General features: G+C 38.9%; 1 protein-coding gene across 1 annotated transcript in view; it reads right to left on the bottom strand.

Annotated features, from left to right (window-relative positions):
* The window catches only part of COL19A1 (collagen type XIX alpha 1 chain), a 306,466-nt gene that overhangs the window by 224,340 nt on the left and 64,746 nt on the right, over nt 1–17,380 (bottom strand). The window contains exons 9-10 of the mRNA XM_003789676.1: nt 6,167–6,211; nt 3,490–3,534 (exon numbers count right to left, since the gene is read on the bottom strand). Coding sequence (XP_003789724.1) covers nt 3,490–3,534; nt 6,167–6,211 — 90 coding nt within the window. The remainder of the gene's footprint in view (nt 1–3,489; nt 3,535–6,166; nt 6,212–17,380) is intronic.

Genomic DNA, 17,380 nt, shown 5'->3' with positions numbered 1-17,380 from the left:
TTCTGGAAACATCCTGACAATGTAACTTTCACTTGGCTGAATTGGCTGAATTGTGTTTGCTTAGTAATGGAGGAGGCTCTGTTCTATTGCTACAAGCAGCTATTGACTTGGAAACATCTTTTCAAGTGAGGTCCTTCACACTTATTCAAGTTCCACACTTTTTTTTCTTGGACTAAGGGCAGCATGTTTGACTTTCTGAGGAACCCCTGGGTCAATCTAGTTCCTTAAGATGACCTGAAGGTTCGTTTTCTAGACCTAATGAGAAGCAGCAGAGTCCCCTACTTGGTTTCCCTGGATTATATAACCATGACCTGAAAATCATCACACAGTATTTTATCTTTCACAGTTGATAAAGTTTCTATTTTTTTTTTTTTTATTGAATGGTAACTATGTACATCAATGCACTTCGGGGGGTACAGTGTGGGATTTTCACACACAATCCGAAACACTTCCATCAAACTGGTTAACGTAGCCTTCATGTCATTTTAAAGTTTCTATTTTTTGATCAGTAACTATGTGTCCTTAGTAGGTATGATATCTCTGAACAATAACGCATTCCTGAATTATTTCATTCTGTAAGTAGTGAATTTAGTGACTCAAAACATTGACTGCTTTGACATTTTAAACACAGTCAAGGCCAGGATAGTGCAGCTAGAGAAGAAAGGTGGGTGGGTCTTTTTAAAATTGTATAATCAGTTTTTTAAAAGCTCAGACATTTAATATGCAGCAAATGACAGCCAAATCCAAATAAAATATATTTTTTAACATAAAGGTATTATATGAATCTTACACCTGATTATAAATCATCTAAATTACGATTTTCATTGAGGTACATACTGTCTTCTCCTTTTGATGGTTTATTCCTTCTGACATTTCAATCATTCTCCAAAAATATTTCTACCTCGTGGTGAAATTGACTATGTGAACACAACAGATAATAGATGTGGGGGACCAGAAGAAAAATCCTTAAAGCCAAATACAGCAACTGTTTCTGCTCTACCTCAGAGCCCGCGAGAATCTGTTCACTGCTGAGGAATACCAGCAGCTTAAATGTAATGTTAAAATAACTACTCATAGTTTAGTGTGATAGCAAGTTTAAAGTACAAAGAATATATCTGTCCTTGCTTATTCTCACTTATTCCTCCAGGCAAAATCTCACTAATAAATCAGGAATGTGCAGAGAAATATATATATATATATTTTTTTTTTAGAGACAGGGCTTTGCAACGACTGTTATTCTAAAGCACGAACATTCGAGGGATTTTTAAGAAAAGAAACCCACTTCAAAAAATAGTCATCAAATAATGGAATTCTCCCCAAGTGCACGGCTATTATATGGCTTTTCTCTTTTTCCCCTCATACTTCTGTGAGGAAAATGATCATGTAATTTACAACATGTGTAATTTGTCTTATGGTTACAATAGATGCTCCTTCCCTCTATAAATACTTATTGAAGACGCAAAGAACGGATCAGGGCCAGGAAGGCTAAATACCGACAGTGCTGTCTAATTTGCAACCGTCTATCCTCGCTTAGTTCTCTTCTGGCCATCCAATTACATGACATCTGATGTACACAAAAGTTATGAAACAAAAGAATGAAGCTGTTTCTGTTTTATTTAGAAACAAAACTAGATTTTTTATCCCCCCGAAACTTGATTTTTGAAATGCAAATGGATTCAAGTGATTATCAGAAGGGAATTGGGGGGTGTGCTCTCTGTACTTTCAATAGAAAGCTGCAAATCTGTAAGACAATGGTTGCTTAATCATCTTTCAATAAATATTTTTTTATTTAAAATAAAATACTATCTGAAAATGTAAAGTTGACCACTCAGAATTGAGTTCAGAAGGTGACTTAAGATGACAACACGCAGGTCAGTGGGCTGGCAGCTGCCATGGCTGGTGCCATCAACCACCCTCCTCCACCTGGCTCTGGGCTCTGGAACGCCAACCATTATGGGCGGCACCCACCCCACTGAGTCTCAGTTTGGTGTGGCCAGTGGGAGTCCTGCAGGGGAGCTGAGGGCCGGAGGACAGAGGGCAGAGGTCTCCCCTGTCCTGGATTCCCCTTTACGTGCTCTCTTGGGCTGACTTTTCCTCAGCCCCTGTCTCCCGTCCTCTCCACACAGTTTTCTCTGCCTCTGGGTCTGGTATATCACGTGGGGTCCAAGGAACCCACTGTAACCTCACCTGAGATACTGATCTTATAATTTGCCCCTGCCTTTTAAATCATGTCTTTATTAAACATTTGGAAATTATTCTAATTTTATTAACACACAAATATAGACAAACAAGGGAGAGGGGTGAGGAGAGAGACAGGAGGGGAGGGGGGAAGGTGGTTGGTGGGAGGAGGGAGGGTACTTGGTGGGATCTCGTCTAATATGCACAACGAAAGGGTATATTTCAAAATAACTGAGACTAAATTATGAATGTCTCACCACAAAAAAACAAGTGAGGTGATGGTTATGTTAATGATCCTGATTTAAGCATTCCACATTGTGTATCAAATCACCATATTGTGTCCCATAAATGTATACAGTTATAATTAAATTAAAAATATAAAATTATTCTAATTTTAATATGCCATCTCTTTTCTCTGGGACTCTCACTATTATAGTAAGTTTTCCTTATTTATTACCTCCAAAAGATAATAGCACAGAAAACCTAGGTATAAATAGAAACAAAACATTCATCTACAGCAGGTGTCCTGCAGCCCACGGGCCACATGCAGTCTGCCTAGGACATTTAACCGGCTTGCCAGGTGTTTTTGCCACCATTGCCTGTCCTGCTTAACAGCCGACTAGTCCTGGGGGCTGGCCGTCCAACAGTCTGAGGGACAGTGAGCTGGCTCCCTGTTTAAAAAGTTTGAGGACCCCTGATCTAAAGGCATGGGTGCTTACTAAATCAATAACATCATAATATAAAAATACAGTGCTTCATAAATGTTTGAATCTATCAGTGAAATTGCATTAGCTATAATTGTCTATCAACCATGCAAGTAAGTGTAGAAAGATCGCTGACATCATCAATATATTTAGTTTATCTTAATTGAAGCAAATATACTTATTTATTTCTATAAAATTATTAAATTTTTAATATAGAATGGATAAGCAAGTTAAATATTCCATTTCAAAATAATCTCAAGGCGGGTGTAATGGTTCACACCTGTAATCCTAGCACTTTGGGAGGCCGAGGCAGGAGCATTGCTTGAGCTGAGGATTTTGAGACCAGCCTGAGCAAGAGCAAGGGCCCATCTCTGCTAAAAATAGAAAAACTAGCTGGGCATCATGGCAGGCGCCTATAGTCCCAATTATTTGGGAGGCTGAGGCAGGAGGATCATTTGAATCCAGAAGTTTGAGGTTGCTGTGATACAGACTGAGGCCAGAGCACTCTTGCCTGGGGCAACAGAGTTAGATTCTCTCTCTTAAAAAATATTTTCCAGAAAAAAATTACTTTTAGAGATGCATATGTAAAGAGACATATTTAGTTTACCTTTTCACCAGTTTCTCCTTTGCTGCCTTCAAAACCTTGCTCTCCCTGTAAAAGAGGAATATGATGTGTATAGTAACAGGAACACTACTTATGACATGTGCAATTTTTACAATAAGAGGGATAATATTTCTAACAATGAAAACATCAGTAAGTATAAATAACCATTTTTAATACACAATCTCTAAGCCAACATTAAGTTACACAGATTTAAATATTCCTAAATACTAAAAGAATAATCCTCTAGTGTTTAAAGCAAGAATGTTCAGGGGATTTCTAGAAATAGAGACCCACTTTAAAGATAGCCATCCTTTAACTGCCTATAGCTTTGCAACTTCCAAGCAACATCATCTTCTAAGCCTGAAGGGTCTCCTGTATAAAATCGGAGTGATAATGGTTTGAGCTTCACTCATGGGTTTAAGCCTTGAATGCACCTTCAGAGTATCTGACACAGACTAAGTTCACCATTCTTGTTGTTATTACTATTTATTTTATTAGCTTCAGGAGAAACAGCTTTCTTAGAAAGCTGACATTTTTGGAATTCTGTTCTATTGAAAGTCTGGGATGGCTCCTATGGCTCAGTGAGTAGGGCACTGCCCCATATACCGAAGGTGGCAGGTTCAAACCTGGCCCCCGCCAAACTGCAACAAAAAAATAGCCGGGTGTTGTGGTGGATGCCTGTAGTCCTAGCTATTCCGGAGGCTGAGGCAAGAGAACCACCTAAGCCCAAGAGCTGGAGGTTGCTGTGAGCTGTCTACTGAGGGTGACAAAATGAGACTCTGTCTCTAAAAAAAAAAAAAAGTCAGAAAGTCTCGTGATGAAGGAGTTCAGGTTGGAACCCTGGAGTTCAGCTCCAGCCCTGACACCAGGGCTTTGCTCTTCCGTGTTTGCGCTCCTGGGAGGACGGGTGGTTGCAGGGCCGCTGGGTCTCCAATCACCTTATTTATTCTAACAGTTCTAACTCCTGCTTTCTTCAGCTAAATCCTCTCTGATCTGACAAGCTTATTTCCCCCACTCAGTTCTGCACAGATATTTCGAGTACCGCTGTTCCATTCAGACATTCAACAACAGTAATAACGCTGAGCCCTCCTGCACGCAAGGCACCGCTGATAACACGGCCAGCAAGTGCATGCCAGGGCTGGGCATGTCCATCCCTCACCAATGGAGGGCCCTAAATGGAAAAGGCATTCAGTAAGCACTTCCTGAGGGCACAGAGGTCTCTAGTTTTCTCCACCATGCTTTAACAATGTAACACTTGGCATAGTTAAAATTTATGTTAATTATCTGAAATGGAATGTAAGCTGTTTAGTATAATATATATACATACACACACATACATTCATATATAGTTTATTATTTTATTACATACGAGTGTATTATTTTATATGCACATATATACCCACATAATCAGATGTGTGTATATGTACACATACAAACTCAGACATAGACAATCAAATATCTTTGTTTCGCTTTCCCTCAAGAAAGTTACCAGGAAAGAAAATAGGTGCGTTATTAGGTATTTTTTCTACAAATGAATGGCTGGTTTACCTTTTTCTATATTTTTCCCTAAAGTAAGAGATTTGATCTCTTAATTCAAGCTGACACTGAAGCTGCTAAATGCCTCTGGTGCATCAGCCACAGTGTCAGCAGGACGCAGCCACCACAGACAGCTGCTGGAAAGTCCAAAACTATTTCCCAGCAGATAAGTCTGCACATCCCTTGGCTTGCAACTCAACCCACAGAGGCAACACATGCGGCGTCACCGGGTTTTGTCGAGAACTGCGGTGAAGAAATTCAGAAGCTTGCCGGTTCACTGCTGCCAGGGCAGACTCGTTATCTTTGTTAGGCCAAGCAAAGGAAGATTTTCTCAAAAGCTGAAACTATAAATAACTGCTTATCTTTTAAAATGATATTTGCATCTACACAGAAAATACTAGATGCCTAGCAACTTCTGAAATCTTATTGCTGAGACCTATAAAACTTCTCCAGAGCTTGGTGGGCATCCAACGTGGGACCAGTGGGGTCTTTCTGGGTGGAACTATTTGGGCAGCATCGAGGCAGCTGGCCCCACCTGAAGTAGCTCCCCATCTTTCCCCGAAAGTGGAATATACCGGTCTCTGTGGTGCTGGTCACACACAGCCATGTGCCTTCCCAGAGGGGAAAGCAGCGTGGGACCGGAGAGGCATCCAAAGGGTGGTTCACCCTGGTAGAGAGCAAGGTTCTAGGCGCGGAAAAAAGTATCTGCCCCGTGCAAAACTCCTTATTTATTACAAATTTGTTCTGAAAGAAAGATTTTCTGAAGGGATTAGTTCTCTATAGCATCTTTGTAATATGTAATACTTTATGTCATTGTCGCTATAATAACTGTTGTATCTGGAATATCCAAAAAAGACGATAAGCAAGAAGCCAGGCTGACTAATAATTGCAAAAACATCCCCAGAACACGCCCACGGGCCCCAGACAGCACCACTGTTGCTGACGTCTTGGAGAAGCGTGTTGGTCAAGGGTGCTGCTTCCACAAGTTCCCTTTAGAAAGACAGATCAGTAGCTTTCTAAGGGTCTTTACAGGAATTCAGTTTTATTAAATCCATTTTCAGAATCTGTATTGTATTGCATGCAAATTCAATTTTCAAGATATTACAATTCTCAGCTCAGTTGAAAAAAATGTAAAAAGCCTTACTTTTTGGCCAGGTAAGCCTGGAGCACCCTGTGAACCATTTTCTCCCTAAAAGAGGTGCACAGAAAACATTTCATTAGTCAGAGAAATAAATGAACACAGACTTTGTTTTTCCTTTCCAGTCTGTACCAACTTGCTTTGGAGTGGTGGGACAGACAGCCCCCAGCATGCCCAGTGCCCATGACAGGGGAGCTTTCCACGGACTCACTCGTCACAACTCCGGGATCACCACTTTCATTTCTAAAGTGAGGAACCGGAGGCCCTGAGAGGTTTTAGTAACACGCTTCAGGTCGCCTGACTCGGAGCAGTGCGTGAGGTCTGTCCTGCCACAGGCCAGGTAGTATCCTTTATTTCATTTTGTCTCTTTCAAACCTCCGGGCATAAAATTCACTTCTGACATTGGGCTTCCCGTGAGCCCCACCAATGTTCTCGCAGCAAACGACCAGGTAGAAGTTACGATCGCTGCATCTTACGGATGATTTCACGATTGGTGCTTGGTCGAACACACATTTCAGCTCTGTGAACCTAGCTGCCTCCAACACTGTCTCTGGGGAAAGATTTAATTCTGCCTTCTTGCCTAAAATCATATGTACGTGTGTGTGTGTGCTTATTACGTATATACCTATGAGGACACCTTTACTTTCTTACCGGCATCTGCCGTTTGTCTTCAAGTTGATTTGGAAGACATTCCCAGTGCCACTTGACATGAAACAATTACTTAGAAGAATTTTGAGTTCTTTCTATTCATCTGTCTTAGATAAAAAGGTTTTCAGCAGATGCCTGGCAGTTTCCAGGACTGGAACTTTCAGACCATCCCTTTGACAGGGCTGGTTTGTAAACATCGCACAGGCTGGAATGAGCTCTTCCCAGGGAATGTGCAGATTGTCAGTGGGGCCTTTGGAATTTAGCTGCTTATGAGAATTTACTTTGGCTTCCGAGTTTCCAGGTTTAGACAGTCCCAAATAAACTAACAGTCCCACTGACCTGCTTTATTTCTATCAAACATTTGAAATTTGCCAGCTAATTCCTTCAAGCATTATCTAGTGAGCAGTTAGATACCATTTCTTAGGATTCTTTAAACAAAATCCAAATATATGAAGGAAAAAAATCACAGCTTTAAATGTTAAGATAAGAATAATATATTCTGTGTAATAATCTGAGGAGGCCTTCATTGTTTCATTTCATTCGTTAATGCGTATTTGGAAAGTTACAGTGTTTTTTGTTTTATTTTGGTTTTTTGAGAGAGACTTTTGAGCAATATCCCTCAGTAGAGTGCTGTGACATCACAGCTCACAGCAACTTTAGACTCTTGGGCTTAAGTGATTCTCTTGCCTCAGCCTCCCAAGTAGCTGGGACTACAGATGCCTGCCTGGTTATTTTTTTTGTTTCACTTGTCATTGTTGATTTTAGCTGGCCCAGGCCAGGTTCAAACCTGCCAGCCATGGTGTATGTGGCCAGTGCCCTACCCACTGAGCTACAGGTGCCACCCATTTTTTAACCAGAGATATATCGCTATGTACATGCACACTTTATTTTAAAGACAAAGGTTTTTCTTAGATGAAAGCATCAAAGTATTCTACAGGATCAGGGCTGCCCAGAGAGTATCCAGCTATCATTAATACTATTTTCTAATATGTGCAGTACACGGCTGTATACTTGTTGCCATCACCACAATATATAGTAAACACGACAGGCGAAACTTTGCTGCTCGATATAATTAACTACTGAAGCATGAGTAAAATATACTGTACTTATCTATGCAGTGAACACATTTCTATTCATCATGCAAGCCTATGAGAAACTTCCCATTTCAATGGGTAACGCAATAGTAAAAGCACATTAAGTATTTGAAACCAGGGAACGGTCTATGGAAACGGAACTCCTGTTAACTCATCACAGAAGTATGTCCACTTGTCCACAAGGAGCAGATTATTTTCATCAGTTGATCCAATATAATGTTTTGCATCATGTTACAAGTTATACATGATAACAAGATACGGCACATAATCCGGTAAAGTCTACAACGCCCAAAATACTTTTTTGGGGAAAAAGTCATGACAGGATAACCTCCTTTCCTTTTCTCACAGTGCACTCTTCTCAAGTCTCACGCTCTCTGTGTCCTGGCACAGTCCCACCTGCCATGTGTCAGGTCACGGTCCACACCCAGACACACTGACTTTAAAACCGTGAGACTGAAAATTTACCTCTGGGGGACACACGTTTTATTATTGTTATACTTAAAACGTTGTGTTTTTCCTGCGGTCAGTATTCACTGGTCTCTGATCTTTCTGGATTGGGAATTCGTTTTGTAAACACAATTCTAGACCCCAAGATAACCCCAGAGAAGGTATCACCAATTATCTCTCAGAGGAAACGGGTTGGCCTCCCATGACACAGCCACACATGGGTGATGTTCCTGAAACATGTTGAGATGCCCTGCTTAGAAATGTGTAATCATTTAAAATAATCTGTTAGTATTCCCGCCTCGAGGGATAAATTGTTTGTTTTTGTCTCTATCTCACAAAATAAAGAAATGTATTAACTAGCATAAAAAGTAAAGAAGAAAATAGTTCTAAAGGACAACATGATGGATGGTGATGTTTCTGTCCAGACTTTGTCTAAAATTGAGATCATATCAACAGAATGCCCCTTTCTTTATGTTCTGATTCCCAGGTTTAAAACTCTAGGTGCCACAGGAGTTCAGGGTCAAACTTAATTCAAACTTGTCTGTAAACATCAAGCCAAAATTACGGGAAGGGTACATGTTATGTGCTGTTTCCAAACTCCTTCTCTCTCTCTGCCCTCTCAATCTCAGCCCGAGGAAGGAATCAGATGCTTTTCCTTTGGTTTCCAATCACTATTTTAGTTTATTGTAGAAAGAAAATTATAATCAATGATTCTCATGGCAACCATAACTTTCAAAACTTGTTTCTGAGCCACATACTTTATAGGTCTTCCTATCAAAGGACCCATGTCCCTTTCCAGTTACAAATTCAAACTACAGAAGAGCCAGTGAGTAAATGCATGTCCTATAAGGCAGTAAAAATCTAATGTTGCTGCTGATAGGATCATTTCCTCGTCTGTCACTCTAATACGTAGGGCGTCTTCAACTTCACAGAGCGATAAAAAAGCACCCTGTCCAGAATGCAAAATAACCTCTTTGAGAATCTTTTGGAAAGAAAAGAAACAAAGATAAAGTTTAGGAAAAAGCTGGTGGTTTTCTGAAAAACTGATCAAAAAATTTCATTTTAGCTCCTTTTAATCTCTGCATACTTTTTTAGCAGTAGGAATAGGTGAGCATAAAATCTGAATTATTAGTTTTCCTGTTTCCCTTAACATCAGAACCAATCTCTTTCTTACAGTACAGGAAATACGTGTTATCTGAAGGACATTTAATAAAGAGTCATATTCCCTCAGCCTAGAGTCTATAAAACTAGTAGTATCCATGAGACCCAGCAAAGAAAGGGAGAACAAGCCGGTAAACAAAAGATTTGCAAATAACTAGATTTAGGCCCACACAGTAAAGTATATACTATGTCATGGTCATTATTTCTTTAAAAAGTTAGGCATTCAGCTTTTAGTTAAAAAGTCTGACATCCTATTATAAAGTTTCTGCGTTAAAAAATAAAATTTGCAATAAAATTTGACCAATCACTTCAGTTATAGCATGTTTTGCAGGAATATAACCTTCTATATGAATTTAGTGTACACTTGGAAATATATCAAAATTTCTTCTCCAATTAATATTCATTAAAGGAAAATATACGTAAATGGAATGTTGAAGGAAATAGCTGGAAAAAATATTAGAAATGGAATGCCAGAATTAAATTAATAGCATGAACGCAAATAAAACAAGCAGCAAAAAGTAAATTGATTTTGATTTCGTGTATCATGAATGTAAACTCTATATTTCTGACTATAGTCCTGCTTTGTTCAGCCCAAATCTTTAGATATTGAATTTTACATAGTCTTTAAACTATTTTCAGTCTATTAAGCATTTCAGGAAATCAAATATATACCCGTACTCTGTATTTTTTTTTCAGATGTGAAATCTGAGTCTTTTTATTTCAATGAGGAAAAATTTCTTCCTTCTGTATTTTGAGACATCATTTGAAGAAAAAAAATTCTCAAAAAAAAAATCACTCTGTACACCATAGAGTTTAAGAGCTCAAACTTTGAATTCTTTGTACTGGTTGGGTCCTTCATGCAGCTACATGTGATATATGACCACATGAATTGTCAGGATAAGCCCAACCTTCTTACTTTTAAAATAAATGAGACTCTATGCTATTTATTTTTATTTTATTTTTTACGTTTTTAATTTGTTTATTTTAAATTATTATGGATACATAGTTGTATATATTAGAAGGGCACATGTGATGTTTTGATATAGGCATAAATTATGTTAATAGAATGAGGGCAATGGGGGGGGTCCATCGCCTCAAGCATTTACCATTTCTTATTCTTATGGGTCATTTAAAAGAAGGAAGGACAGGCCACTACAGGGAACATGGTTGGTACATGTCTCAACCACGTAATAGATGGGTTGTTAGCAAACGTAAGGACAAATGGAAATTCCCACATTGCTACATACCACCTCTGCCAAAGAATCCGATGAGGTACAGACTCTACTGGAAGTTTCTTAAAGTTAGGTACTTCTGTTATTTAATTTGCATTATGGAGAGAAAATGGGGGGGAAAGTCTATGCATGAATCAGTGGTTACTGAATCAGTGCTTTGTGTACCCAAATTAACCTTTCCAAAATTTCTGCCCATTAGCCGTATTTCTGTCGTCTGCAATTACACACACAAAAAGTCACATGGATCCTACACAGGACACCCCTTTTGGCCATATTGAGCTTTTCATTCAGGAAACCACTCGTTTTTTAAATAATAGTCTGAGTCTCTTTCGGTAGTCCCTGTTCTCTGGGCACATACTGGCCAGACAAGTCTTTTAAAATGTGGCACTCAGAACTCAGCACCTCGCTCCAGAAAAGGTCTTATCTCCACAGAACAGAGAGCAGGACCATTACATACACACACACACACACACACACTCTCTCTCACATACACGCACACTTTGTTCTGCATACATACAACACTGCACTTCTATTAACACAACTTGCTTTTGTAGGATTAAATTGCTTACATGTACGACACACACAGTCAACTACACCCATGTGTTTTCCTTTCACGGGGATTTACAACAAATTAATTAAATGCAAGCTAAAGTAGGAATTTTTCAAATAAAAAACAAAAAAAATCCAACTTATTTAAAATTTATTTGGAGCGATAACAATTTCTTTCCATATATAGCAAAATTCGGGAATTGAGCCTTGATCAACATTGTAGAACTCGTACAAAATCTGGGTTCCAGTGTGATGGTGATAATTTTCTGTATGTGTCAGGGACAAGGGTTTGGGCTTTTGGCTTTATCATGTGACAAGCTATAAGACAGTCTTTAAGTTTATTTGAAACATCACAAGAAGCACTAAAGAAATAGAAGGCATTTACCGCGAGTCACCTACTAAAATATCTGAGGTATAGGAATCGACATCTAAATTAGGTAGTCTAACAAACGAAAGATGGTGTAAGACATAAAGAGAAGGGTGGTGTCATGAGTTGGCTCCTAATTGAGGTCAGGGAGATACCAGCAAACCATTTCCTGTCCAAAATCCCCCTCATAATGAGTCAGTTGCAGTTCTACTCCCTACCAATTACTCCTGCCAGAGCTTAAATACACCAAAGCCTTTGGTTATTCATCTTTAGCCCTGAAGTGAGTGGCTGTGAAGACAGGGAGAAAGGATACTCTTTAGCAATGTTGTCGGAAAGGCGAGTTTCAGACCTAGTTTGGATAAAAAGAAAGTAAGGTCACTTGAAAACGTGTGCCTCACGGGAAGGAAGAGCGTATAGTCCGAGAGTAAATATGAAGCGAGTTCTGGAGATGCACACACTTCTATTATATTTCATTCCAGGAAGCAACACCTGTAAGCTTTGCGGGGTAGAGGAGACATTTTCCTTCCTAGCTTCTTGAGTCTAAGGCCATTCAGGAAACTTGCAGAATCAATCAGGTGCCACATACTGGACCAAGTGATGGGGTCATAGAGGTGACAGGACACCAAGTCCTCCTCCAGAAGCTCATACTCTAGCAGGGGACACAGACACACGTGACATTGGTGATATCAATAAAGCTACATAAGCAGAGTGGGTTAACTGTTAATCTAGCCTCGTGGCCTGGGAGCCTTCTCCAAAAAAGATGCGTGAGCATTGACTTTGTCATTGTGAAAATGCAACATGACTGTCTGTGACCACCCTCTCCAATCTCCTCCTCTTGCCTGAGAGGTTCATTCAGAGCCTTACCCCGGGCAATAGCCGTCCTGGACTTAGCTGACCAACATACACATGTAAGACTGACCTTGAGATACAGACACTTCAAGAAAACTCCAATATCTAAAGACATCTTTAAAAACTAGCAGTTACAGCTTCAAATCCACTCCAGTATCTCAGCAATCTAGCCCAAGAGTAAAATAACTGGCCACTAAACCAGGAGGAGAAACAGAGTGTGTGATCTTTTTATGGAAATATTTTAATATTTATGTGCTAGATGCTGACACTGCATTAAACCAAATAGGAACATTAGTAGATGAGGTTCTCAAAATCTGGCTAACTGCTTAGCAAATGAAAGTCAAGTGCCTGGGTGCCAGATACGCCGCATGGCTGAGCTTCCGTCCATCTGCCGTGTTCTCTGCCAACTGCTCTACTTGGAGTGAGAATGGAAGGCATTTAAAGTGAGTAAGAAACCATTAAGAAATAAAATCAGATACAGAGTGAACAAGTTTCTTTTTATTTTTCCTGTACTTCTATTACCTTTGTCCTTCTTATGTTTCTGCTACATTCTATCAATGTACGTCTACAGAGGAGGCAAACGACAATTACTCCACATACAAGGGTGGGTTTTTTCACTGATGATTCAACTTTTATTCTGTACCTTTAACAAAGGAAGCCAACAAGTAGGTTGAAAAAACTGTTCTCTTTGTGGTTATTTTTTTTCTATGAATACTAGTTCATAGACTACTATGGTAAAAAGTTCAACCCTGGCTGGGCACCTGTTGCTCAGTGGTTACAATGCCAGCCACATGCTCCAGGGCTGATGGGTTTGAATCTGGCCCAGGCCTGCTAAATAAACAAAACAAAAAAAAATAGCTGGGTGTCTGGTGGCCACCTATAGTCCCAGCTACGAGGGAGGCTGAGGCAAGAGAATTGCTTGAGCCCAGGAGTTTGAGGTTGCTGTGAGCTATGACACCATGGCACTCTACCCAGGGTGACAAAGTGACACTCTGTCTCAATTAAAAAAAAAATTCAACCCCGTATCTGCATTTGACTCTACTTTCATTCATTACAGACTTTTCTAAAATACACAGATATACTGGTGATTATCTAAGAGGTATTTTCTCGAAGGTGGAGTCCATACTTGTTTTGTAAACCTTTACAGTTTCATAGGCAGGAAATATCTCATTGCTGGAATAAAGCTGATTTCTCCTTTTTTTCCTCCCTTCTCACTTAATGGTTTTAACTCCTCTAAGAAATTATCACACGCAAATAGGTATGTTAACTGCTTAAAAAAAAAAAAAACTTGATGGGAACTCTAAAATTAAGCTTAATTCTGGAAGCCTATGGAAAAATTAGGTGAAACTAATACAGAGAGGAAGCCAAATGGCTTAAAATTTCTCTAGCTTTTTTTCTGAGTGCTCATAAGTTTCCGAGTCTTTGAAGCATTGCTGCTGCATCTGGACCAGCGCTGTTGCGGAGTTCATTATAATTCACAACAGCTCCCAGCCTGTCTGCGCTCACATAAACTGTAACCGCATCTGCCTTTATTTTCTGAAGCTGCAGTCTTCTCACAAAATGCCTTTTCAGGGAAAATCGAGACTCAAAGATCATACTTATTTCATTTTCCAACAGCAGAGAAATACAAAGACTGTTGGGAACAATGGCTCATCCTCAGGCCATGACTGAGGGCTGTAGAGCTCACGGTGAAAAGACGCAGCATACCGAGTACCGCAGATGGGGACAGCTAGTCCAGCTAGTCCAGCTAGTCCAGCTATTTTTTAGTTTCCAGCTAAAGTTCAGCAACTCTCTCATCACGTTATTAGATAACATCTTAATGCATATGGCTTTTTACCTCTAGAAGTTGATTTATTTATTTTTAATAAAGCCATGGTACTAAGTAAAACACTTGTTTCTAACAAAGTAAATACTATGTGTGCACGGGTACACACACACACACACACACACACACACACAGAGTCTCAAAGCATATTTGGTGGAGAATGAATGTAAGGAGAGAATTTTCTATTGAGGTGTCAAAAATCTGGAGACTGGCTGTGGTTGAGCTGCCTGGAGGTAATGTGCAGGGCAGATTAAGGATCTCCAGAGAGTTAAGCATGGTGAGTTTGAAAATATATTTTAAATGTAATTTGGTATTTGGAAGCCAAACAAAATTGTATTGCTTTTATACTTGTTTTCAAAGACCATGCTAGACAAAATCCTCTCATTTGGCAAAACAAAAACAGAACATATGCATGGTAATTCTGACTTGGTGGACAGTCTTCTGAGTGTGGGGGAGTCAGAATCTGTCAGTTCAGGTAGAGTCTGAAAGGGGACAATTGGTTTAAAGGGAAAGGACTCAGCCCTCCCTGGCGCAGAGCACAGGAAGCAAACTGTACGGTTCACTCTCTAAGCTGGCAGGTAAACAAATTTAAGATCTAACTCAGAACTCTCTGTGTAAAGGAAATCTAGGTATTTAAAGACCCATCCAGTTGAGGTAACTCGGGCAAAGATGCAAGAGCTGTGGATTCCTCAGGATACAGGCTGAAATCCTGGCTCCACCCCCAGGCTATAAAATTTAGGGGAAGTTTTGTTTCTCTCTAGATCTCAGTTTCTTAATCTGTAAAATCATGATGATCAATCTTACCTCACAGAAGTGTGGTAAGAATGGAATGAAAAAAATGCGAGGAAGGTTCTTGATCATATTGAGCACATAATAATTATTGCTGTATTCTTGTAGTTAAAGTCAATAGTCTTCCGTATATTTCTGGCAAGTGAGGAATTCATTGGTTTCCTAACACCTCGTTTGTTTCAAGAGGTCAGAGCCACATAAGACATGTGACTTTCATTCCAACATTTTCCCACTACACACATTTTGCATAATCAATATCCATGTCCCTCAAATGATTGCTCCTCAGGCTTTTGGTTAAAAGCAAGAGTACAAATTCCCGCCAGGGAGTTCTAATCTGGTCTCACAGTAAGCCAGACTTTAGAATAATAGAATCATCAGACTGTTTATTATTAAAACGGTATCTATCGTTTACCAAATATTTTAATATCAGACACTGACCTGGCACGTTCATGAATAAAGTCATTTAATCTTTAAGGCAAAGCCAGAAGCAGGTACAATAGAATTGTTTTATAAAAGAGAAAACTGACACAGAGAGAGACCAAGTGTTAGGCTCTAAGTTACAGAGTAACATTTTGAGCTGAAATTTAAGCCCAAACAGCCTAACTCTGGGTACATAATGTTAGTATAGTAGAAAGGTGACAGCTACCATTTACTGCATACCTATTCCATGAGGAGCAGAATTAAAGTTTTCTCACTAAGATAAACATTTTAGAAGTTCTAAGTAATTTAGTGCAAACTAGGCTATGTATTTGTTTGATTTTTACTATCACATTTTTAGGATTATTGGAAAACAATGATTCCTATTTAAAAAACAATCCCCATTTTAAAAACGTATCTGTCACATCAACATACTTAAGTGAATTTTTCATTTGAAATGTTCGGGCAATGAAAGGAGGCATGGTTTGAGTGCCATATTTAGGGGGAAAGGAGAAAGGATTCGCTCCCAGTGTCCAAATCCTCATCTCATTTTCACACTTCAGGCCGTGAAGTGCCAGATGTGAGCATGTGTGCCTATGTGTGAGTGTGGGTGTGTGTAGGCGCATGAATACCCAAGATCTTAGGGACTGAGTCATTTGCTTCTCTTGAAAATTGAACTGTTCAATTCACTCAATTAGATTGACAGTGGCTTCTGTCCATCCTAGTTTACCAGAAGTCACCAACTATTTATACCTAATAACACTCGCTATATAGAATTGATATTCACGAACCCATCCATGATGGAACATTTACCAAATCTTTTTCAAAATCATAGCCGTGTTGAATAAATCAAAGGGGAAAGTTATTTTTCTGTGACATTTGACAGTAAGGCTGTGTATATTAGATTACACATACCTAGTGCAAGTCTGTGCTGTGTTATAATTACAAAAGAACATAACTAAATATGTTTCTTCATCCTTAAAGTCCCATCAATCCATATTCCATAAATAGATTTCATGAAATAGTGCTATTAGTGTATTATTTTCCTCCTGGGTCTCAGAAGAAAAATACCACCTCAGTGAACTAATAGTTTGGTCAGGGCCATGACTTAAAAATATTTACCATGATTACCTCGCCAAACTCAAAGCACAGGTTTATTTTAGAATGAGATTTATATGCAAATCACCTTATTTATTACAGTATCATGTTGGATGTAAGTGTAAAGTACAGTTAATATACAAATTCTACTTTTGTACTGCTTAGAATATGCTTCACTTCATGAATACAGATCAGTTTCCTAGCTCAATGCTAGTCTTTAAAAAATAAAAATACTTCCCTTTGAGATGTGTGCTCTCTGGCACTGAGCACCTGTTCTTCCTCCAAATGAAACATTTTAACAATTCATCTTTCTTATTTTTTTTTATTTTTTTTTTCTTATTTTATTTTTTAACAGTACTTTTAAGTACTAGAAATTCTACGAAAAAGGAAACAAAAACAAAATTACATTACAAATGCTTAGAAGCAAATTCAGAGTGAAGTTCAAGGCTGTTGTATGAGTAACTCTGTAAGACGCACTTAACTCCCATTAAGGCAAATGTGGGAAATAGAGCTTTGAGGAGAACTGTTTATTAAGAACTAATAATTTGTTCTTTGGAAATTTACCTATAAAACCCAAACAAGGTATTTTCAACATAAAAGAATAGAAATCTTCTACCCCTAAACATAAGCACTATAATTATTGTTCTAAAAGTTTGAATTAAAAAAAAATTTTAAATTTACTAAGCATACCATCGGATAAATAAGAGTAACTTTGGGCATATATTCACTAGAATTATTCCAAAT

Source organism: Otolemur garnettii, unplaced genomic scaffold (assembly GCF_000181295.1).
Source record: "Otolemur garnettii isolate 467f Iridium unplaced genomic scaffold, OtoGar3 scaffold00035, whole genome shotgun sequence".
NCBI lineage: Eukaryota > Metazoa > Chordata > Mammalia > Primates > Galagidae > Otolemur > Otolemur garnettii.
The sequence above is the reverse complement of the archived record's forward strand: the minus strand, read 5'-3'. Positions and strand labels throughout refer to the sequence as shown.